The sequence below is a fragment of the Halichoeres trimaculatus genome, unplaced genomic scaffold (assembly GCF_033239565.1).
Source record: "Halichoeres trimaculatus isolate MK-OKI-2021-1 unplaced genomic scaffold, fHalTri1.1 fHalTri1_scaffold_15, whole genome shotgun sequence".
Lineage (NCBI taxonomy): Eukaryota > Metazoa > Chordata > Actinopteri > Labriformes > Labridae > Halichoeres > Halichoeres trimaculatus.
The window spans coordinates 10,840,260-10,862,147 of NW_027437193.1; the positions used below are offsets into that span (position 1 = coordinate 10,840,260).

The 21,888-nt window shown below is 37.9% G+C and overlaps 4 protein-coding genes across 6 annotated transcripts; 2 read left to right on the plus strand and 2 right to left on the minus strand.

Moving 5' to 3' along the window:
• Window positions 1-628: 628 nt before the first annotated feature.
• On the minus strand, window positions 629-5,928 carry LOC141803764 (uridylate-specific endoribonuclease C-like). The gene is made up of 7 exons (XM_074687765.1): window positions 5,813-5,928; window positions 3,759-3,858; window positions 2,247-2,358; window positions 2,049-2,170; window positions 1,495-1,607; window positions 1,162-1,315; window positions 629-1,051 (listed from the first exon to the last, which is right to left on the minus strand). The coding sequence occupies exons 1-7, from the start codon at window positions 5,821-5,823 to the stop codon at window positions 791-793; spliced, it is 873 nt and encodes a 290-aa protein (XP_074543866.1). The 5' UTR covers window positions 5,824-5,928; the 3' UTR covers window positions 629-790.
• Window positions 5,929-6,656: 728 nt separating this feature from the next.
• pak1ip1 (PAK1 interacting protein 1) lies at window positions 6,657-9,840 on the plus strand. The gene is made up of 10 exons (XM_074687764.1): window positions 6,657-6,988; window positions 7,294-7,456; window positions 7,674-7,794; window positions 7,897-7,971; window positions 8,059-8,111; window positions 8,200-8,345; window positions 8,469-8,566; window positions 8,912-9,011; window positions 9,235-9,364; window positions 9,483-9,840. Exons 1-10 carry the CDS (start codon window positions 6,911-6,913, stop codon window positions 9,590-9,592), a joined length of 1,074 nt encoding a protein of 357 aa, XP_074543865.1. The 5' UTR covers window positions 6,657-6,910; the 3' UTR covers window positions 9,593-9,840.
• Window positions 9,841-10,075: 235 nt separating this feature from the next.
• On the plus strand, window positions 10,076-11,960 carry LOC141804923 (transmembrane protein 14C-like). The gene is made up of 4 exons (XM_074689603.1): window positions 10,076-10,346; window positions 11,437-11,538; window positions 11,635-11,722; window positions 11,824-11,960. The coding sequence occupies exons 1-4, from the start codon at window positions 10,271-10,273 to the stop codon at window positions 11,876-11,878; spliced, it is 321 nt and encodes a 106-aa protein (XP_074545704.1). The 5' UTR covers window positions 10,076-10,270; the 3' UTR covers window positions 11,879-11,960.
• Window positions 11,961-12,126: 166 nt separating this feature from the next.
• Window positions 12,127-21,582, minus strand: LOC141804922 (serine/threonine-protein kinase MAK-like). 3 transcript variants are annotated; one of them, XM_074689602.1, is made up of 17 exons: window positions 21,446-21,582; window positions 19,484-19,587; window positions 19,230-19,368; window positions 17,660-17,714; window positions 17,342-17,463; window positions 16,727-16,809; window positions 16,332-16,464; window positions 15,415-15,586; window positions 15,104-15,271; window positions 14,367-14,687; window positions 14,091-14,275; window positions 13,925-14,007; window positions 13,536-13,646; window positions 13,156-13,230; window positions 12,936-13,040; window positions 12,587-12,679; window positions 12,127-12,495 (listed from the first exon to the last, which is right to left on the minus strand). In XM_074689602.1, the coding sequence occupies exons 3-17, from the start codon at window positions 19,358-19,360 to the stop codon at window positions 12,356-12,358; spliced, it is 1,977 nt and encodes a 658-aa protein (XP_074545703.1). In that variant the 5' UTR covers window positions 19,361-19,368; window positions 19,484-19,587; window positions 21,446-21,582; the 3' UTR covers window positions 12,127-12,355. The 3 variants fall into 3 exon arrangements, with proteins under 3 accessions (XP_074545703.1, XP_074545701.1, XP_074545700.1); XM_074689600.1 differs by having other exon boundaries at window positions 19,230-19,411; XM_074689599.1 differs by having other exon boundaries at window positions 19,230-19,411; window positions 19,484-19,563; window positions 21,446-21,543.
• Between the last annotated feature and the right edge of the window lie 306 nt (window positions 21,583-21,888).

Sequence of the window (21,888 nt, forward strand, 5' to 3'; positions counted from 1 at the left end):
TGCGCATGTGCGAGGCGAGGGAGCGTCCAAGGCTAACTTTGGTTTGTACCCTAAGTTTTGTCTTCCAGGTAGTAATAAGCCCTATTTAACGTACGCAAAACAGAAAAAAATACAATTTATTCGCCGTTGAAATTAAAGTATACTTCTAAATATATGAAACACTGTCATTATGAGTATTCTACAAACGTCCGCAGCTACTATTATCATGTACATGGGACTGGTACAAATCGTAGCAATGGTACTTTACTGCCTAAATGGAATGATAACAGCGAATTAGAGGTTAATTTGTCGTCACATATTTAACATGAACAAAAACTGTTCAATACGTAAAGTCAAAACTTAATAAAACCTCATGTCTCTTTAGAGGAGGTTATCCTGAAAAACTGTTCTCAGGGCAAACGTTTCACAAGTACTCACCCATAGGGACATTAAAGCATTCAAGTGAGCTGCCTTTATGTTTTATCCCCTAAATATTATAAACTTTCCCAATTTTAACAACAGAGGGAGAAAAAAGGGCCAACACGTTTTAGTAAACAGACATCTTTATTCATTCTGTAACAGTATTCTGAATATTACATGTAAATGATAACAGGTTATACACTTCTATTATATCAATCCAAATCAGGAGGCTTAGGCTAAAAACTCAGCATATGCAGTTACAGCCTGACGTTTAGTGCAAAAAAAAGAGATCTAAATTCATCTTTGGTTTATACTACATGGGAATAAAAAATGTGTAACAGTAATTGATTATATAACTGTAAATAGCTTTTTTTATTGATGTGTTGTTGTATTACAAATCCCTGTGGTTGCTGCTGAGAAGTTTGGGGAATGACGTCCCAATGGATCGCCCATGCCGATAGACAACCAGTTCCAGCACATATTCATCCACTTTCACCACCACAGACGTCATTTTCTCAGTCGACATGAGGAATATGATGGTGAAGAGAGCTACTTCAAACTCTGGACTGACACCAATGAAGGAGCCGCCAACTGGCTTCACCAAACCTTTCCAACTGAACTGCAGATTCAGGACATGGTCATCTTCATCCGGCTGTGAAATAATTCAGAAACAGGCTCATTAATGACCTGATACAGCAGATTTAAATGCTCATTGTGACTTTATTATATGATGTATGATATTTCTTGCTCAGATTTTCTCACTGAGTCTTTGTTGTCTCTTGCTTTGTAGCCTTTGTAGTCAACATGGTCGTGTTTTTCCTGCAGGTAGAACTGGACCCAGTTGTGCAGACCCATGATCTCCTGGCCATGCTTGGTTTCCCCCACAAACACATGTTCAAATCCACAGGAATCCTCACTGAAAAAAAAACACCACATCCTGCATAAAAGATATTTTTACAGAGTCTTTATGAATGTCTTGATTTTTCTTTTTGATGAAAGAACCTTGAGCAACCCAAACTGCACACCATTCAGGAAACACAACAGATGTTAAACACATGCAACAGCAGCTCCCCCTACTGTTATTGTGAAACTCACCCTCCGCTCCTGTCCCTGTGGTACAGGCGAAACCAGATGTCATACAGCTGTCTCTTGAACTGTCCACGGTCTGATGGTGACTGCCTCTTCCCAACAAGATACTTGTGCGCACACTATAAAGAAAAACTACAGTGTTGTTATCTTACCATCTCAAACCCTCTGGCTGTTGACAACATAAACACATAAACATACAAAAACTTCTTCTCCTTGTCATTGAGAGAAAGCCTCTAAAAAATAATCAAATCATGAGGAGAAAAACACTTAACCTATAGCAAGATGATGGATCTGAGCTGTAGTTTAGTCATGATGATAATGCCAGAAAGTTTCATACCAGATGCAAAGAAACGTGACAGAAAATAAGGCTTGATATTGTGAGAGGTGACCTTTCCCTCATCAAACCTCCCTTTAACTCAGCAGGTAAACAGCAGCTTGAAGGTCTGTCAACATTTCAGGAGGTAACCAGGAGAGTAAACAGCTGCTTTGTAGGATTAGTTTGTGTTTGTTTGTGCTAATGAATGTGTTAAAGCGATATCCCTCTTTAAAAGCTACTGCACCTTCATAACCTCGGTCTCCATCATAGAGTCGATAAAGAGTCTGTTCTCCTGCACTTCCTCTGATGTGACCGTCTCTGATACTCCTGTGGACGACTCATAGTTGTCCAGTAGGTTGATGAAATCTAGGATAAAACATGCATGCTTGTTAAACATCCAGAAGATTCCAGCAAAGGATAAGTGTGACAGGCTTACACTTACGTGCGTATGTCTCAATGCTCTTGAGTTTTTCTTCATTGACATAGCTGAAGAGTGGATGCCTGGCTCTGTCTCTGGCATAATTACTGCCCTGAGCGACGTAACCAGCCCTCCCCTAAATAAACAAACACAAACAAATAAACATTTTTTCAAATTCAAATTCATCATTTCAGTTTTTGTTTATAAACTCGATTGGAAAAAAGAGTTACCACTTAACCTATAGCAGAAAAGGAGAAAAAGAGTTACCACTTTTCTTCAGTGAAATGTTGAAAATGGTGAAATGTTTCTCTCTGACTCACATGATTTGCATTTTATGGGAAAATATGGCTCCTGATATAGTCTGTAGACATTGTCAGCATAATTTAGCTTTTCCCCATGGTCTTGTGTTGAAAAAGCAAACTAAAAATAGTAAAAACCGTAAATATCGAAGAATCGCAATAAGTAAAATTGAATCGGCATCCCAAAAATTTAAAAAATTGAAATTGAAAAATTGAAATTGAAAAATTGATTCAAAGAAAGTGAGACTGGACATATCTTATCTATTTAATCCAACTTTGTAGTTAAGAGATGTACATAAAGATAATAGAATGTGTAGGTTTCCCATACTTCTATAAACCAGTTTATATGTATAATGAAAAGACAATTTAACAGCAGAACTCTCTGTATGACTCTCAGTGGACTGCCAGAACTAATTCAAAAGTTTAAGTTTATTTTAAATAAAATAATACCAATTGTTGTATCTTATATTGACATCCAATCACCAGTCTTTTTCTTTTTCCCTCCATAATGCCTTATGCATCCTTATTATTAACTGCAGGAAACTGTGTTGTTGAGAAAAACAGAAGTTTGTCCTAGTCTTTATATAACTGTAGTCTATTAAACACTGCCTGCAGCACATGTATCATCTCAGCTAAGGGGATGATGGTTCAAACTGGAAATTGGTAACGTGAAAAATAACTGATGTTCTTTGAGTATCTTGCAAGCTTTGATTTCATCTAAAAAGAAAAAAAAGGGTGTGAGGTCAATGAAGAAAAATCTGTAGCCATATATGTAATTGTTGACCTTTACCCTCCAAATCCAGTGATAAAGTCAGTTCCAAATATCCCTGTGCAGTTCGGGATGTCATCTACTTCCTCATTTCCTTGTTGGACTGTTAAATTACTCAATCATGTGCTTTTTGCATTAGCAGTTATACGTTTGTGTTTGTATTCTGAGTATAAACTTTATAGATAACTTGAGGTTGTTATTTGGGACCAGTTCCTGCCTGCCCGAGCAGTGGTTTTGCCTTTGGGTTTTTAAATTCCTGCTCCTTTCCTTATGAATCTCCTCTGTAAGATTACAAACTATCTTCAAGTTTTGCACAGTTAGCAACTTTTAGCCCACCCATATGTTTCCTGTAGCCATGCTCGTAGATCACATGACAGACATGATACTTCTAGGGTTTGCATGAATTGCTTTGATATCTGACTCTTTTGCATTGAAATGAGGCGATGCTTGTAAATGAACTGTGCAGACCTGGAGGGAAATTATGTAATCAGTCCCAGGTTTCAGACGGTTGGTGTCCAGTCTCCAAAGTTGGTTGAGCACCTCAGTGAGCTCCCGGTCTGCCTTTTGACTGACAGAGAAAAGAAATACAGATGATCAGAAAGAAAGAGGAAGTGGTAATAATAGAATAAAGCTGTCTGTTTTTACTGAAAAATCATAAACAAACTACAATTTCAGAGAGAAAAAATTATCAGTGATATTAGGGCTTCTGCACAGGAAATATGGTGACTTTTTACGTAAGTAAAATAGAACAGCAGTTACTTGTTGCATTAACAATGGCTCTATTATTCTTTAGCATTCAAGTATGCCATAACAATGTGAGGGTGAAGCAGAAGCCACATGACAACGACCCAAAACTGGAGCGGCTTAATTTCACTCATGCTCAAATAAATAATAAATTATTTATTTGGCTTTTCTATGCTGATACATCTCATGTGAAAGGAACAACACCTTGGGCCAAAACTTTAGGCACTAGTATTTCCTTCATGTTGTATTAATCAATGGATGCATAACAACCTTTAAATGTATTTTTGTTTTTAAAACAGCCAGCAAAATTCGAGGAGTTGCATTTGTTTGTATTGTTTGTATTGTTGATTACGTTAACAGTCAAACCAATCAAACATGACAGTGTCACTCAGGAAATAATGTTTTTCTTCTAAGATAAGGTTCAAGATTCATCCAGGTTACAGCGCAGAATTTCTTTTAAACACCCCAAACCAAACCCTCAGCTGAATGAACAGTTTGTTTACTTGTTTGTTACTTTCAACAAGCGCAAAAAAATATTGTATTTTAGGACCAATAACAGGAGAATGCAGTTACTTTTAGCATATTCAGAGTTAATGTTTAATTTTGATCTTGGCAGCGATCTCAGCTCTCTGCAACTGAAACAAGACCAGAGCAAATCAAATGCAGATGCTCTTGCTTTCTACTTTGACCCTGATTGGCCTGTTCGTTTATTGATAAAGAGTTTATAGCAGTGGATTGTGCAAACTGTAAATAATCTGCTAAAACTTATCCGGACTGCACTGCTCTGACAGTGGAGACCTGAGCTGCTATGAAAATTTAGTTGTTGTTTTTTTTCAATAGTCTAGTCTGTACAGCAGCTCATTTTTTTGGTCCTCTGGGGCCTTTTGTTTACACAATGCCAGGAGAAAAAAACTGACCAACCAGTTGGGTTCCATAACTTGATCCCACCTCATCCTTAAGTTACAATTGCAGCTTCAACTACACAGGCTACAGGCTTGAACAACAGCTGCAACATGAGCTGGAACCAAATATGTTTCCTCCAGCTGCTGTTTTATGGTCCCACTAAAACTTGTCCAAACAAAAGTGCTTCAGGGTATAATATGTAAACTTAAAGTTTCTATCATTACCTTAACATCATTAGATCTGATCCAGTTCCAATTTGTTGTTTGTTGTGACTGTTGTCACTGGAAATACCCAAATATTCTAACAAGTGTCACACGCTTCCTGTCATATAAAAAGTGCAGATATTTGTCACATAAGAAAAAAAATGAGTAAGAGACAAGTGACAGGAAGGATTACACATTAACACAAAACTTCTCTGTTCTTTTTTTAGTCAAAGCACAGTTATGAGTATCACAAGGAGGAAATACTTCAGCTGCAGACTGAGAGGCTGTTCCAAGCCCACTGTGTCCCATTAGTTCTGTTGTATAACACAAACCAGTAATCACTGCCAGATCCTGCAGACCCTCACACAGACAAGAAACAACAGACCTTACTGTTATTAACCTGAAGTACACTGTGCAAACCCGTTATTTTTTCTGAAAACAGCTGCTAGGTCTGATCAGGGTGGGTTTAGAGGGGAAAAGACAGCATTCCTCAATTTTAAGTTAAGAAAAAACAACAAAAAAGTATCATGTTACAGTGCTGCAAGTGTTTACTACAAAATATTTCTTTACAACGTCTCAAATGGCTCGAAGTTATCCACACAAAATTTGCTTAAGTAAAACTTGAAGAAAACGTTTTCTAATGCATGTGTTTGTCTGCAGAATCAGACCTACCTTCTAGACATGGTCCCGTTTGGTGAAAACCCTCACACTAACTTTTCACATCCTCTAACAAAACTACGCTTTCATGCGGGCAGTTGTCTGAAATGTCAGTCGTGAGGTGTAAAAGAGAAGCAGCCAATCAGAACACAGGAGGAAAGCTGCACCCTCCTCTCCGTTATTTAATGGGCGGATCTCATCCTGTGGTTAAGCAGTATTCATAATAAACAATAATGTCACTGTTAAAGGAAGAGGAAAATTAGCAACTTTGGAAGTGGCAACTGGGGATTCAAATGGAGAAAAAGGGAGCAATTACATAAACTTTTTTAAAGTTTGCTTGTCTGCAGCCTGGGAGATGCCAAGGAATACACTTTTCAGACAGATTTTTTCTCTGATTTTTCAATTTAATTTGATTTGAAAATTAACTTAATAAAAGACTAAGAACAGGTCATGTGATGAGTCTGACTATAAAATGTCATGTTGTCATTGCCAAGGGCTTGCTCAAACATAGGGGCTTATGGGCTTCTATCTGCGTAGATGGGCATTTCGTTTTTCTAACCTCTGCAAACGCATCTCACATGCATTCTTTTTTTTTCGTCCAGTCCAATGCTCATGGGCATTGCTCACAATACAATCCAAAATTACTGATTTTTGGTTGATACATTCATGAGTCAAAATTATTTTGGGTAAAACAGCTCAAACAGCTCGTTATCACCATAGGTTATCACAGGAGAAGGGAATGATTACACCAAAGAAAGCGTATCCTGCGAAAATAAAAGTAATTTTACTACTGTATTAAAAAATGTTCAGACGTGCTTTTGTTCTGAAAATCCTCTGCGCCGGATGAGAGGAAGTCCACTTGTGCGCACGCGCAACTGAACCGCACGTTGTTTTGGAGTTGTGGATCGATTTCTGTAGAAAATACATTTAAAACAGTGTTTTAAACAGCTTCCTTACCTGTTTTGGGTCATTTTGCTGTGCTTTTCTACATGTCGATATTTGCTAGGAGATACGATAGCTAATGCTAAAAAGCAGGCTGTTGAACTTAGTAGAAAACTCTGAAGTTTTAAAAATCTAACTAGCCTGCTGGCTTAGCCCACTGTAGCTTCAAGCATGGCAACTGTCCTTAAGCTGATCGCTGGGAGCTACGAGCAGGTCACAGTTGGTTATCGAGTGAATACAGGAGAGAAAGTAAGTGTCTTACTATTTATGATACATAAAATAGCCTTGATATGACTGATATCCCACCTATGTTCCTGACCTTTAGTACTTGCAAACTGGACTGACCTCTTACTTGGACTGACCGGTAATCCATCAAGGCAACAAACCATGTCTAAAACGTTCAAGAGCCTCATTCATACATTATCAAACTGTGACATGCGATGGGTTATCATCTTCTTTTTCTGTGAAATATTAATCCCAGTGTTTTGTACTCACCATCTGTACCCAAACTGTTGTCAGGAGTGATTTAGTCCTTGTGTCTGTTTGTTTTACAGGAGTGGACAGCAGAGGCAGATTTCACACATCACGCCCACACAGCATCCATATCAGCTGTGGCAGCCAGTGAGAGGTTTGTTGTCACAGGCAGTAAAGATGAGACCATACAGCTTTACGACATGAAGAAGAAGATTGAACATGGAGCTTTGCTGCATCATGATGGTAAGGGTCTCCAGTGGACTCTCTGTTAGACATTGAAACACTGACACTAAGTGCATACAACAAGTAGCTGAAATATAGTATCCTTGGAATGGCTGGAAGTGCCAGTTAATTCATCCAGACAGTTTCAGACATTTGATCAATTTCTCTGCTTCTGGAAAAAAACACAACAATATAATCACAGTATTCACCTTGTTAACTTTTTACAACTCTCCCACAGGTACCATCTCCTGCCTGGAGTTTTACGGGACTTCTCATTTACTGAGTGGAGGAGAGGATGGACTTGTTTGTGTGTGGAGCACCAGGAAGTGGGAGTGTCTGAAATCCATCCAAGCTCACAAGTAGGCATACAGACAGAGGTGCTGAGGGGGTTGTCTTTGTGTTTGTTGTACGTTTTATGAGATGAGTGATAATAATCTGCTTAAATTGTTTGTTTTCCTCAGAGGCCAAGTTACATCACTGTCTGTCCATCCTTCTGGGAAACTTGCACTTACAGTTGGGACAGATAAGACACTCAGGTACATTTCACTGGTCAGAGTTAAAGTCTATGATCATCTATCCAGCAGGGAAACAACGCTAACTGTTGTGTCTTTTTATCTTTGTAGAACATGGAATCTGATTAATGGAAGATCAGCGTTCATCAAAAACATAAAACAGAGTAAGACACCTCTCAGGTTTCAAAGCTGATGCATGCACTTTAATGTGTTTTAAATGACTTGATCCTTTTTCTCTCTTACCTTAAACAGATGCACAAATTGTCAGATGGTCTCCAGATGGGGATAAATATGTAGTTGTCAAAAATGACAAAGTGGACATCTACGACCTTCAGACAGCCTCTGTGACAGGAACAATCACAAACCCAAAGAGGATCTCATCCATCAAGTTTTTAAATGTGAGTTCCTATGAATGAGAAACTTGTAAAAGCAATGAAATTTGAAATCAGTTATTAGCAGAATGAAAATATGAAAAAAAAAAACCTTGTTTTGAAATAGATGTTGTAACCGTTGTTTTTCAGAACTCCCTCCTGGCTGTTGCAGGAGATGATGAAACTGTGAGGTTATATGACTCAGAGAAAGAGAAATGGGTGTGTGAGTTCAAGGCTCATGAAACAAGGTAAATTTAGAAGAACTTTCTTCACTAGTGTGATGTCTGATATTTAATCAGTGATGCGTTTGTATTCAAAGTTGCATTTCAGATATCTGATATCTGGAAGGGAACTAAACTTTCATTTTGTAAAAAAAAAGAAAAACTCAGAGGCATGAAACATGCAACATTTTGGGCCCATGAACTTTGGAAACATTAACTGGTATTTTTAAAACCAAATTAAAATGATGATTTTTAAAAAATAGATTGAAATTATGCAGCTATGTCTTCATTTCACTGATACATGCCAGTTTTTCTTCATATCATGTTTGTGGGAAGTAATCAATAAAGACAAACTATCGTTTGCATTTTTAGAGTCAAATCAGTTGACAGTTTCATGATGGAGGACTACTGCGTGGTGGTAACAGCTTCAAATGATGGATTCATCAAAATGTGGAAACTCCACCTCAAGGAGGTAACCCTTTGGTGTTATTTGAGAAAATTTAATTAGAATTTTAACTTCAACAATCAGTCCTCTTTGCTAATTTGAATTACATTGCTTTAAAAGCAACTACAACTGAGTTGTATGGTCATATATATATATGTATTTATACACATTATGTACGTACATATATAGTGTTTTATAAGAAATTCAGCGTCGTTACTTGCTGAGTTGATATGTAAATTCACTCCAACAGGAGCTGGAATCTCCCACCCTCCTCGGGGAAGTGAACACAACTGCCAGACTAACATGCCTGGCTGTGTGGAAACCTTCATCAGTACAGCAGACCACTGAGGAACCAGCAGCTAAAGCAACGACATCTTCCGGTACTTGCCTTGTACAAGACTAGCATAATTTTATGCCTGTGTGAGCACTTCAGGCATCTGTTCTTACTGAAATTTGAAAAACAAATCTGTATTTCTTTTTTTTTCTTTCTGTGCACAGAACGCGCTCAGGAGCAGTCAAAGACAAAGAGAGCCCACATTGCAACAGAAGAAGTCATCCTAGAAGATGAGAGCAAACCAAAAAAGAAGAAGAAGAAGACTGGAAAATAAAATACAGATGTCATGGACTGTTTTGTGGACTTTTGTGTTCTAACTTGTTCAGTTATATTTGTTGCAGGGGTTGATAAAGTACAGCCTTTGTTTGCAGATTTCATGAATATGAATTTGTAATTGATGTTGTAAAGAAGAAAAAAGAAAATAAATACTTGCAGCAATAAAAAAAAGTTTTAATATCAGTGGACTGTTAAAGTTTGAATAAAAGTGTCTGACTTCCTTTTATGTTTGGCCAGCACAAGGGGGTGACAAAGCTGAGATCTGTATTTATTTATTTATTTATTTATTTTTATTTCATTACAGACCGTCATTAGTCGGTTTTAAAGTACATACATACCCTCAGTATGGGTATAACACCTAAGTAAACAGATACAAACGGTTTATAAGGAAAAAAAACGAGCGTAACTGTCACATAATTATTTTTTTTTACACATTTTACGTAGCTTTACGTGACCCGGAAGTAAAATGGTAAAGGTTACGTTCTGACGCTGTATGTGCCCAAATTAAATTGGTTCAATTTTTGATTGTGTTAGACGAATTTGGTGATATTCAAATATTCTAATACTGACGTGGTCAACAATTACTTTCGTTTAATGTTAAAATCGTTTTGGCAAGACGGGAAATCAACAACTGTCTTTGAAGGAGTTACAGTCAGGAAGTTCCTGGTTTGTTGACATGGCTGTGGACTGGATTGGCTTCATCTATGCTGCTCTGGTTTCAGCAGGAGGAATCATGGGCTACGTGAAAGCAGGTAGGAGTCACATGCTGAAATGTGGGTCTTAGTTTAATTGTGTATTTGTTGTAGGTACACGAAAAATACATTTTTCCACCTGCAGATAACAACAAAACGGCTGAGCTGGTTTATTTTTTATTACGTGGAGAAAATGTTTATTAGTAGTTTAAAAATGGTTTGAAGTACGTGAAACCTTGCACAATGATACCAAGTCACAACAGCTGTTAAGCTAAAGCCTAGTAGTTTAAAGCCAAAAGTGCTGTAGAAAAATATTTTGATCTATTTAGAATACATTTTATCATCTAACATCATATCTAATAACCAATGCTGGAAATTTAAAGATTAATTAAGATAAAATACTGCTGATGTAAAGGAAGTACTTTGTATAATCGTTATCTTAAAAGACATTAGCAACTAGCTTGTTCATGAATTTGCACAGCAAAACATGGTGTTAGTCTTCAGGTTTTCACAGAAAAAAAGCAAATGATAAAAACAAAAAATAAACTACCTTAAACGTAGGTGTATAAAAGCTGTACTTAAAGCCCTTGTGATGAAGTTTAGGTGTGCATAAAAAGATTCAAAGTGTTTTGTCATGTACACAGTAAAGAAACATGTTTCCCTGTACAATGATTTTTTTTTCTTGCTGTCCACAATCAATGCCAACAATATCATTTTAAAATAGCCAAAGAAAGTAAAATAGGATTAATATTCACAACAATATACACAAATGCATTAATAGTCCAAAATAAAGCCATAACAATAATAGTAGTAGTACATAGTAATATGTGGGATAACATCATTAAGAGGGTAAGAAGAATCGTTTTGTCCACAAGGGGGTGCCAAAATCAACAGAAAAAAGTTCAGAGACTTGAAGTGCAGAGCAAAAAAAACTTTCTTAGTGTCAGATTTTGGTTCATACTTTATTCAGTCATATTACATTTAGGTTAAGTATTTCCATTCAAAGAATCACTCTACAATCCTCTCTCCAACTAAGTAAGTCTCACTGTAGGTCAGAAACATGTGTCAGTTTATGTAATCTTTCAGTCAGAAATATTGATGAATGTAATAAAAGTTTTTGTTTATTTTTTTTGTTCAATTCTTTCCACAGGCAGCGTCACCTCTCTGGCTGCAGGGCTGCTCTTTGGCCTACTGGCTGCAGTTGGTGCCTATCTGGCATCTCAAAATCCCAGGAATGTCTGGCTTTCACTAGGTGAGCAAGTTTAGTGTGCTGCACAGACTAAATGACGCGTTAAAAAACAAATGGCATAAAGTTTTTTTCTGAACTCTGTTGATTCTGTTGATACAGGCACGTCAGGAACTCTGGCCGTGGTGATGGGATTGAGGTTTCTCAAGTCCGGGAAGTTTATGCCTGCAGGTTTTATGACTTTGGCGAGGTAATACAACCACACTGGTTTTATTTACAACTTTTCCTTTAACAAAAAACAACTTTGACAAGCTGGAAAAAGATTTTTATTTTAATATCCTTTCTTTTCAGTGGACTGATGCTGTTGAGGCTCATTTTTATGCTGAAGAGATCTCATCAATCTTGAAACATGTAAAAATCTTGAAAAATAAAAAAAGACATGTAAAAACATGTCTCTACATATTTTTTTACATTACAATAGATTGTCAGTCACAAACATTCCTTTTTCACAGTTTTCTGTGACAGGCTATTTCTGTCGGAAAAAAAATGTACCATGTACTATAAAATAACAGCAATTCACTGTAAACACAACCAATGTAAAAATGTCTAAAATGCCTTCTTTACAGATGGAATAAAAACAAATATATTTTATTTAGAAAAGGTTAATGTTTTAACTGTATAATTTTGTAAATTTCAAAAAATATTTTTGAATTCAATAAAAATATGTGTATTTCCTATTTTTTGTCTGTTTGTTGAAGTCATTGGCTTATTGCACAGCACTCATTCATAAATAACCCTATGATGAGTTTCAGTCTGTTTTCCGCTCAAATGCAGAAGGAATTTTTCCCATGATTCACTGGTGGAGCTTACATGAATGCGTCTGCTACTGGTGGCCTCCGTATTTGGCTGTCCAGTTGATGCGTCCATGTACAGGCTGAAAATTTGAGCTTTTTAAGGTGCTTTTTTTACCAGTAGCACTGGGTGTGGGAATCTGAACATTTCGGCTCCTGCGTCCTTCATAGTCTGAAAAAAATGGGAAGTAAAGTGATCAGGTTGAAGTCAGAGAGCAAAAAGAAGCTGAACTTCTTTGGGGGAAAGTGCAGAGCCGTCTTACCATCATTTGAGAGCAGAAGTTTATTTGAGGTCTTGCTCTTTGGTGGTTTGATTTTTAATTGGACTCTGAGGTCAGCAGAAGTTGACAGATCAACTACAGGGATCATAGAGGAAGTAGTATTGAGAATGAGAATTAGAGTAGAATTAAATTCAGCTGAGAAAATGCAGTCCCCAAAAGCCCATGAAGACACTGAAATGTTACAGGACTGCAGTGACTCCTCTCGAACTCCAGGGGGCATCTCACTTAAGTGAAATAGCAGAAAAATGAACCTGTTTAAACCCAAATTTTCTGAGTCCATCTGACCCCTGAAAATCAGCTGATTATTCGCTCAAGGGCAATAAAAACTCACTGGCAGAGGAGCCTGTGTCCCTCTGTCTCCCTGCTCCTGTTTCAGTCTTCTGCAAAGGTGACAGAGATATCTTGTCTGGCCTGTTGGAGCTGCTCACGAAGGAGTCTACAAAAGGAAGTGAAATCAGTCTCAGGTTACTGATGAACTACCGGAAACCTTCTGGTCTAACACTGAAACTCTGTCACTTATCTGAAATGTTTCTCTTAAATCTATCAAATACCTTTGGGTATATCAAGATCCTCTTGGGTGATTTCATCAAAATGTTGTGTTTCTGTGAGTTTAGGAAGTGTAATATCTGCACAATACAGGAAGAGACAAGGGGTGAGGGGGGGGGAGGGAAACAGAGGCGGAACATGCTTAATATAAAATCTTGAGTAGACCTCTTTTCAGTCACAGTCCCAGATGAATGTCAGGATTAAGTTTGCTCTACATCCTCGTGAGATAAGCTTTGAGAAAATCAGGATACAACTGTTACTTCTCAGTATATCTATCTTAATTTAAACCTTGTGCTTAACTTTATTGTGTACTTTTCTTTTACACCTGTAAAGCACAGACCTAAATTTTCCATTCATGCACATTTCTTCTTTGAGACTTTCTTACCTTTACACAATGGAAACTCCAGCCCTGATCCCCTTGTTGGGCACAAGCTACCCTGCAGGTTTCTGTTCACTTCCTGATTTTCAACTGAGGACTTTTTTCTTGGATTTACACCTAAAGAAGACAAACAGCCCAAAGAAAAACTTATGAAACTGCCTGTCCGATTTAGATTTTGCACCTCATATTCACAGGATGTACATGATCAAATATAATAAAGAAATCTGTTATAGTAAAACTCTGTACCCTGCTTTTGTTTTTTCTTCTTTAGCTTATTATTCTGTTTTTATCTGTTTTCTGCTTACATATGCAACTTAAACTAATAAAAAGGAAGAGTGTTAGAGCCAAAGGAATTTGGCTTTTTTTTTGCAATAAAACAGATGAGTACCTCTTACCCGGCAGGTATCTGGACTGGCGGAGGTAGTGCTGCTTTGCAGACAGGGTGGAGGAGTAACCTCTGTTCAGCTTTGCTCCTGAGCTGAAAACAAGAGAACTTTATTTCTATTTTCTTAAGAACTATGATAAAAACATCTTCCACATGAAAACTGAGAGTCTTCTCACCAAGGTCTGTCCAGTTCTGACTCCTTCAGGGAGCAGATTGTGTGTTTTTTAGAGAGGGAAACTCCCGTGTCTGCATCCTCACTGCAGTCTAAACTAGAAACAGACTTGAGCGAAGTCTGGCCCCATCTCCTGCGTCCGGCCCTCACTCCAGTCAAGCAGTTCTCTGCACCTGTTGCTCTTGCAGGCTTGAAGGCAACATAAAAAGAAGAAAAACATTTTTGAGCCACAGTAAGGTCCTGTTCTGACATGAAGAACCTGTACCTGGTTGATACCTACTGATTGCCTGTTTTTCACCAGGCTGAGCGGCTCCTCCTGCCCCTCTCTGAACATGGTGGAACATGCTGGTTTTGTGCTCGGCTCTCTGTTGTCCTGAGGCAGGAGGATCTGCTGGAGAGGCCGGAGGAGAGGCCGGCAGCTGGTCTGCATCTCTGCATGAGTTTCAGGTGCATCCTCGGATTCTATGTTAGACTTACAGAGGGACAGAGGCTTGGTCTCTGACACGTCCTCTTGGATCTTTGACTGAGTGGAGTGCTGCTCCGCGTACTTCAGAGGAGCACGAAGCACCTGGCCCACATGGAAGTATGGGTACCTTAGGGCCTGGAGCAAAGATAAATTCACCTTTTAGTTCATTTTTTAGGATCAAGAATGAGATTTCCTTCACCTACAGGAAGTCTGATACATAGCAAACAAGAAAGCTCATAAGGGAAAAAGATAAAAGAACACAGAGATATGGGTATGGGTGCTTGTTTACAGAATATGGAATGTGCTGCATGATGTTTTGCATAAAATAAAAATAAAAAAGGACATTTCTTACAGAACAAGGCAATAACATGAAATGATTCATCAATATTAAGAAACAAAATGTGGATTTTTCCATTTTTTTAATCGAATTTATGAGCCTGCAGAAGAAAAACGAAGTTTTTTCGACACAATGCATGAGCCTCTCTATCTCCTTTTTGACTAAAATGACACACTCAGAGGTCAAACTCTCTTAAAGCATGATTTGAAAGTACCTGAGCAGCACTCGGCCTTCTTTCAGGGTCCCACTGCAGCATGTCTTTCATCAGCACCATGGCCTCGTTGCTGGCGTTGGGGATCAGGGATCTGAGGCTGGTGGGGACGCACTTTGGGAAGCGAAAGTTCAAAGCAGTGGCGAGGTCATAGCCCTCAGGCCAGTCGGACTGATGTGGTACAAGATGAGAGAAGATGAAATTTCCATAATGTCAGAAAATGCCAAAACAAAAGAGGAGATGTGATGAAAAAGGATATGAGTTTCACCCATCATTATAACAAAAACAGAAACACAACGATTTTGATGCGTTACCTTCTTCAGCGTTCCCAGCACCTGACAGATCTTGAAGATCTCTTCCACTTCACTGTTGCCAGGAAACAGGGGTCTGAGTGTGTACAGCTCTGCCATGATGCATCCCACGGCCCAGATGTCGATGGGTGAGCTGTAGGAGTTTGACTTCAGCAGAATCTCTGGGGCTCGGTACCTTTAACAACAATACAGAGAAAACATTTATGGAACATTTGCAGTTGCAAGCGATTGAACTGTCATCTTTCTGAAACTCTTCAGCTACAGTTCAGTCTTACTTTTGATGCATTTCCCTGAAGCTCAATCAAATCAGTTCCAGCAGGGTTCGATCATTTCTACTTACAATAATCTTGTTTAATCCTGCTGTGTTATTGGTATTTATTTGATTTATTTTAATTCATCAGCTCCCACTCCTCAGCCTTATGAATAACTTCCTCAGTGTTCAACTGTGATTTCTCTGTGAAACCTGTGCCCTGGATAATCTGCAGAAATCTTTGGCCAATTTTATCTAAAATCTTTGGAAGAATGTTGTAAAAATATGTTTTGAAGTAATAAATCAAGATTAAAGAGTCGTGGTTTCTTGCGTTAAAAGTTTCTCATTGTAATTTCTCATCAAGAAAAAATACCAACTCAAATTGTCTGCATCATCGAAAGAGGTGAAAATATTTGCATGTGATATTTTTGCTTGAAAAGAAATTTAAAAAAGGGGGGGAAAAACACACATCTCCATGTTTTTTAAAAAGCAGCTTTGTGTCTTTTTTCCATGGGCTTTAAAAAAGTTCAAACGAATCAGACGTTAGTTCTGTTGTGTATTATTTCAAAGAATATTAAAGCAAGGGGTCACAAGTTTGATTCAGGTCAGACTTCAGATTGTGTTTATACTGTGTTGTTCAGCTATTGTCCCATAAATAAATCAGCCTCACCATCTTGTGGACACATAAACAGTGTAAGGTGGCTGTGAGCGTATTTCTCGGGCGAGTCCAAAATCTGCAATCTTCACCAGCTCTGGCCCCATGCAGAGCAAGTTCTCTGGCTTCATATCCCGATGGAAATACCCTGAAAACACACAACTGTCAAAAATCATCCACAACTGGTATCTGTTAGGATTTACATTATTTTCTCAAACAAATAAGGTTTAAGTTTCTACAGCCAACACAAACACAACTATCAAACACATGACTCTTAACTACAGAGAATCACAACTTGATACTTAGAGTTAAAACACTTGAAACATCTGTAATGTTTTAACGTGTCAAAGCACAGCCAGGCCGAGCTTTAATAGAAGAGTTAAGATACAGTTAAAGATGGAGTCTCTTACCATGCTTGTGCACAAATGCTAAGCCAGACAAAACCTGGAACAGAATGTTCCTTATTTCATTTTCAGTAAACATCTTATCTTCCCTGGCAGCGGTTAAGTGGTGAAAGACACAAGAAAGAAAGAAGAGCAGATAAAAAAAAAAAAATCACCCCATGCAGATAATCAGTACTTAATGAATAGGTAACAACACCAGCATCCACCAACATTTACAGAGAAGTGTTGACTCCTTCTCTTTCTCTGTCCTCAGAAGAAAACAGGAGACGTGAGTCACAGATTCTGGGATGCCTCCTGTTTTATCAGCTGCTCAGATTTGGACTTCTTTAAATCTGAATAAGTTGTAACCAAACCAGCTAGATAACACAGAATTGTACTCTTAACAGAGAAATAAGAGTCAACTTTATCTCCATCTGAAGTCACCTACCATGTTTATGAATAAAGGACAGTCCCTGTAATATTTGAAATATCATGTTTCTGACGACTGACTCAGGGAACAACTTGTTTCTGCAAATCACTGACATGTGATGACTCAAACTGTCCAAAATAATCCTCCAACTCGTCACAAATAGCTGTATACAGCTGGTGATAAATCAGTGTGGCTGCTGGGTGTGTTCTTACCTTTCTGTCATGAGCTGATAGAGGTTTTCTTTCATGTACTCAAAGACAAAGTACAGATAATCATTTTCCCGAATGACCTCCTTCAGTTTGACCACATTGGCGTGGTTCAGCTTCCTCAGCGACTGACAGCACAGAGTATTTCAGAGTTACATTCAGAAGTCCTTCAAAATCTGTCCATTAAGTGAGGGCATTAATTTAGATATCTTCACAAAAACATTAAAATGAACCATAAGAAAGATATCAAAACAATCATAAAGGTTTACAATGACAACAAAGCTGAATATAGCGTCTATTTCTGATCTAGGTTCTGCTTCTCACCTTCACCTCTCTAAGATTCAGACACTCATCCCAAGAATAAAACTTTCTCTTCATCCTGTTGAAAAAAAAAACAAAAACAAAAACACAAAAACAAAGGTTTACGTGACAGTGTTGCATTATAGTGACCTAAATCCTTTCCCTTCCTGCACCGATTAAGAAAAACGTTTCCATGCTTTCATCTCCTTCTGGCTTTGTGTAATTCCCGGTTTTTAATGGGATCAGACAATCGTCCCTATTTGCCTAAAACTCAGCTGCAGGAAGGTTTTAAATGTATTTCTGGAAAAGAGACAATAACTGTATATTTCAGTCTCTTTTGAATTGATTTCTGTCACCTTTCTGAGACATTACAGGTTGTGCTGTTTGTTTTTAAGCCCTAAACTGTCTTACATGATCAACTTCCTTTGTTGACTTTGTTAGGGTCCAAGCTGAAAATACCATGTTTTAACTCATTCTGTGTGATCTGTTTGATTCAGAAGTTTTGTTTCTGATGCTAACTCTCGTCAGTTTCCAAAAATGCATGAAGAAAAGAGTTAAAAAGTGACCTTAAATCTGACCCATGAACTACATTTTTTTCTGACTGACATCACAAATACTCAACCATACTTTTAGGTTAAGGTGTGTTGTTAAGCTTTTCTCTCTTGGACAAGATCACATTGTGATTTTAGCTCAGTCGCAGGATGGATTTCTATGAAACACTTCACCTGGAGCCGATCTTGACCTGTTTTGCAGTTTATTCATTTCAAATATTGTAAACAACAACATCAGGCAAACAAGTCTGTTATCTTATAATTATGTTGTCAGGGCTCTGTTCTTTGGTTTGACTCTTGGCCTCAGTCATTTGCTGTATGTCTAATCCCACTCTTTACGCCCCACATATGTTTCTCTTCAGTAGACATAATGTTAAAAACCCTCAAACAATACACATTAATTCACAGCACCATTTCACATCAGTGCCTTGCAAATCCTGCAGAAAAACAATGGCAAAAACGTTCAAAAAGTATCAAAAAGCTAATTTCAAACATCCAAATATTGTTCTTAATCCCATAGTAGGAGTAAAAACTGAGAGAGTAACCCATTTTAACCCTACTTTTATCTTCCAATACTCAAGTATCAACACTCTGAACTCTACTTTCACTCCTTTCTCTGTCATCAGACGTATCTAATTGCACTACAACCTTCCATTTACAAACAGAACCTTGTGGAACCTCCTGAAACATTCATTATTCATTTCTTTCCAGAAACGAAGAGATCCTCATTTTTAGGAAAGGTATGATGTTGTAGCAGCAATAAAATGTATGGTAATAGTGCTGGTGTGAACAACAGTTTATCTTTCTTTTTCATGACAAGAAAGTTATATCTCTTCAAGTCATTCCCGCAGAGTTTGTCAGAATGCTGACAAATGACACTCTGAAGTGAATTCTGACTCTGATGACATCTTATTTCATCATAATAATCATGTAAATTGAAGTTTATAGAGTCTTGAAGACCCTTACAGCAGTCCCTCAGGGTCTGATCAGTCTGATGTTATCAGACATAAAAACAAAGTATGTTCTTGATATCCACCACTCACCTCTTTATGGCCACCAGCTCCCCGGTCTCGTTGCACTTACACAGGAGAACGCTGCCATACGTCCCATCCCCCAGCTGCTTGAGGGTGGTATAGCGGTTCATCTTCCACAGAGAGCCCTGTCTGTCCTTCATCTGGGAGTCTTGGCAGTCCAACACAGTTACAGCATGAACAAAAATTTACTCCTAGAAAGACAAAAAGTAGATATGAAATTCCTTTTTCTCTTTGCTGATTGTTGATGAATGTCTGAGGTTTACCTGGCAAGCAAGAGTGGAAAGGAGACACGTCTGATCCTGCCTGCTGCACGGTGTCTCATCTGTTGGAAGCTAAGCTGTGACTGCGGACAGAGGAAGGGCGATTCCTAAGCGAGGGGAAGTGGATTAAAGTGGACATGTGATACAAACAGGCTCAGGGTTGAGCCAGGAGACATGTCTGAACTTACAAAGCTAAACTAGACTATGGAGACACATTTGTGCATTTGTTAGTTATGATGAAAGTTTGTTTCTTCCATCCAAGAGGTCATTCATAAATTAAACACAGAAACAGGTCAGTGCTCTTACATTTGACAAAAACACTGATCATAATGTTGAGAAAAATAGTATTTGGAAGTAAATGCTGTCTGGGGAAAGAAATGTGAAGAAATTCCTAAAAATGATGATCATTTCCTGAAAATGTTTAATTTTTGTTATCCAATGAACCCACACAATGGAGGTCATTTCCAGGAAAGGAGAGTACACCTTGGCATGACTTGGCACCATGAGCCATCTTGATCAAATTAGGGTCAGTCTGCATTGTTTACAATGACATAATGACCATCTGAGAGTAAACCTACATTGCTTGATAGTCAAAAAGATAATGGATGAATTTTCAGTACTTTAAGACATTATTACCAGTTTTCACACCTCAAACTAAATTTCCACAGGATTTTCTCCTTTTGATTTGATGTGTTTAATAATTGAATTTAAATAGATTCAGATTGGAAAATCTTTTGGGAAACACAAAATATCTGACAAAAACAATGAAACCTTACACCAAGGTGTTAGATAAATAAATAAATAATGCAATAAATAAATTTGTTTGATAAGTTAATCACATTATTTAGTATCACCTAGCATGTGTTAGCAGACTAGATACCCTGATAATGCAGGTTGACCTCAACCCCAACCATAGACTGTTAAAAAAAAAAATGGACCAGTCATCTTCCTTCGGCTCAAAGTGAGGATGCCACAAAAACTACTCCCCCTGGTGACGGGCTGCGGTATAAGCCAAAATATCCAGCTCTCCAGTCATTCCAGATGGGCTGTGGTCAAACTTTAAAAAATTATTACATCTCTTTGAAATGTTTCTCACATCCGATTGTTGTGGTGATTTGAAGATATCATTTGGCTGCCTTGTAATCAAGTCCTGTTTTCTCTGAAAAGTTTTGTTTTCATTGTTATAAGAGGTTGAAAACAACATTTTAGGTCATGTTTAACAATGAATGACAGCTGCTGTTCTTGTGTATTTTTTCAGGGATTGTAAACTTGTCATGAGGTAAAGTCAAGAAGTGATTAGACTCTTGAAAGAAAAAAAAAAAAAATTTGTGTCACCTGACTCCACTCATATTCTCCCAGTCCCTCATAATCTTTACTGCACAGACTCTGGCTCCACAACTGCTGCCAATGGCTGCGCCTGTCAGTATTTTGGTTTAAAAACCCTTCAATGGTAAATGATGGAGCTACACTGTCCACTCTATATACAGTCTATGACTCCAACCCAAAACCCAACCAACACAAGCTCTAACCCTAACCAGCTCTGACTGACCCTATCCCCAACATACAGATAGCTGGAGAGCAAAATAAGCCTAACTGTACTCATCTATGCAGACCCTTCCAATAAAATGAGTCAACTTAATGTTAACTTAGCCCAACATTACACAATTATACACCGTACACTGAAGCTACTATAGGAGACATTTCTGTTGAAGATAGATGCTAATAATTAGGAACAAACACTAATGAAAGCTAGCATTCTTTAATAGATATTTCTTCTTAAATTTTAACTTCTTCCTTGATCTCAAAACTCCAAGAAAAGCTCTGAATTCTGACCCTGAAATCGAAATTCTGGGATAAGGAGTCACAATTAATTCATTTTAGAAATCTGACTTTTAAGTCAAGTCTGCACCCAAACATTTCAGTGACACTAATCCTCTTCACTATGACAGGAATGAACGCACTTACCTGAGACATTGAATGTGGGTCACCTGGCTCCTCTACATTGATTTGATCATCTTGGGACGAGTGCGCCATCTAGTGGTTTATGATCAATCCTGCAGGTGAACACAGCTTTTTATTTGAGCCTTCTTTTTATGTAAGAAAATACAAATCAATAAAATCTTGATTACAAAGACATATGATGATTGTTTCTCTAACATTTTGAGTGAAAGTGAGATTTCATATGTCTTTACATTTCAGACTGTGCTGGAATGTGTTTTTAAGAAAATTTCTAAAAAACATGAGAAAAAAACAAACAAACAAAAAAAAAATAGAATCTTTTACTTTTAAGGGTAAGCTTGTTACATCACATTTAAAGCGCCAGAGAAGTCCTTGGAGCCAGGTTTAACCATATCAACATGTAATCAAAGGGAAGCTATGACTTCTTTAGGGATCAAAATAGGGTTAAG

Excerpts from the sequence above, each read along its gene's own strand:
- LOC141804923 (XM_074689603.1), top strand. The coding sequence starts at position 10,271 with ATGGCTGTGGACTGGATTGGCTTCATCTATGCTGCTCTGGTTTCAGCA. Across the intron at positions 10,347-11,436 it reads CATGGGCTACGTGAAAGCAG|GCAGCGTCACCTCTCTGGCT; the intron begins GTAGGAGTCACA and ends TTCTTTCCACAG. Across the intron at positions 11,723-11,823 it reads GGTTTTATGACTTTGGCGAG|TGGACTGATGCTGTTGAGGC; the intron begins GTAATACAACCA and ends CTTTCTTTTCAG.
- pak1ip1 (XM_074687764.1), top strand. The coding sequence starts at position 6,911 with ATGGCAACTGTCCTTAAGCTGATCGCTGGGAGCTACGAGCAGGTCACA. Across the intron at positions 7,972-8,058 it reads GGGACAGATAAGACACTCAG|AACATGGAATCTGATTAATG; the intron begins GTACATTTCACT and ends TTATCTTTGTAG. Across the intron at positions 8,567-8,911 it reads TTCAAGGCTCATGAAACAAG|AGTCAAATCAGTTGACAGTT; the intron begins GTAAATTTAGAA and ends TTGCATTTTTAG.
- LOC141803764 (XM_074687765.1), bottom strand. Across the intron at positions 1,316-1,494 it reads CACAGGGACAGGAGCGGAGG|TGAGGATTCCTGTGGATTTG; the intron begins GTGAGTTTCACA and ends TTTTTTTTTCAG. Across the intron at positions 1,052-1,161 it reads CAAGAGACAACAAAGACTCA|CCGGATGAAGATGACCATGT; the intron begins GTGAGAAAATCT and ends ATTATTTCACAG.
- LOC141804922 (XM_074689602.1), bottom strand. The coding sequence starts at position 19,360 with ATGAAGGACAGACAGGGCTCTCTGTGGAAGATGAACCGCTATACCACC. Across the intron at positions 14,688-15,103 it reads GAAGGCCGAGTGCTGCTCAG|GCCCTAAGGTACCCATACTT; the intron begins GTACTTTCAAAT and ends TCTTTGCTCCAG. Across the intron at positions 14,276-14,366 it reads TGGTGAAAAACAGGCAATCA|CCTGCAAGAGCAACAGGTGC; the intron begins GTAGGTATCAAC and ends GTTGCCTTCAAG.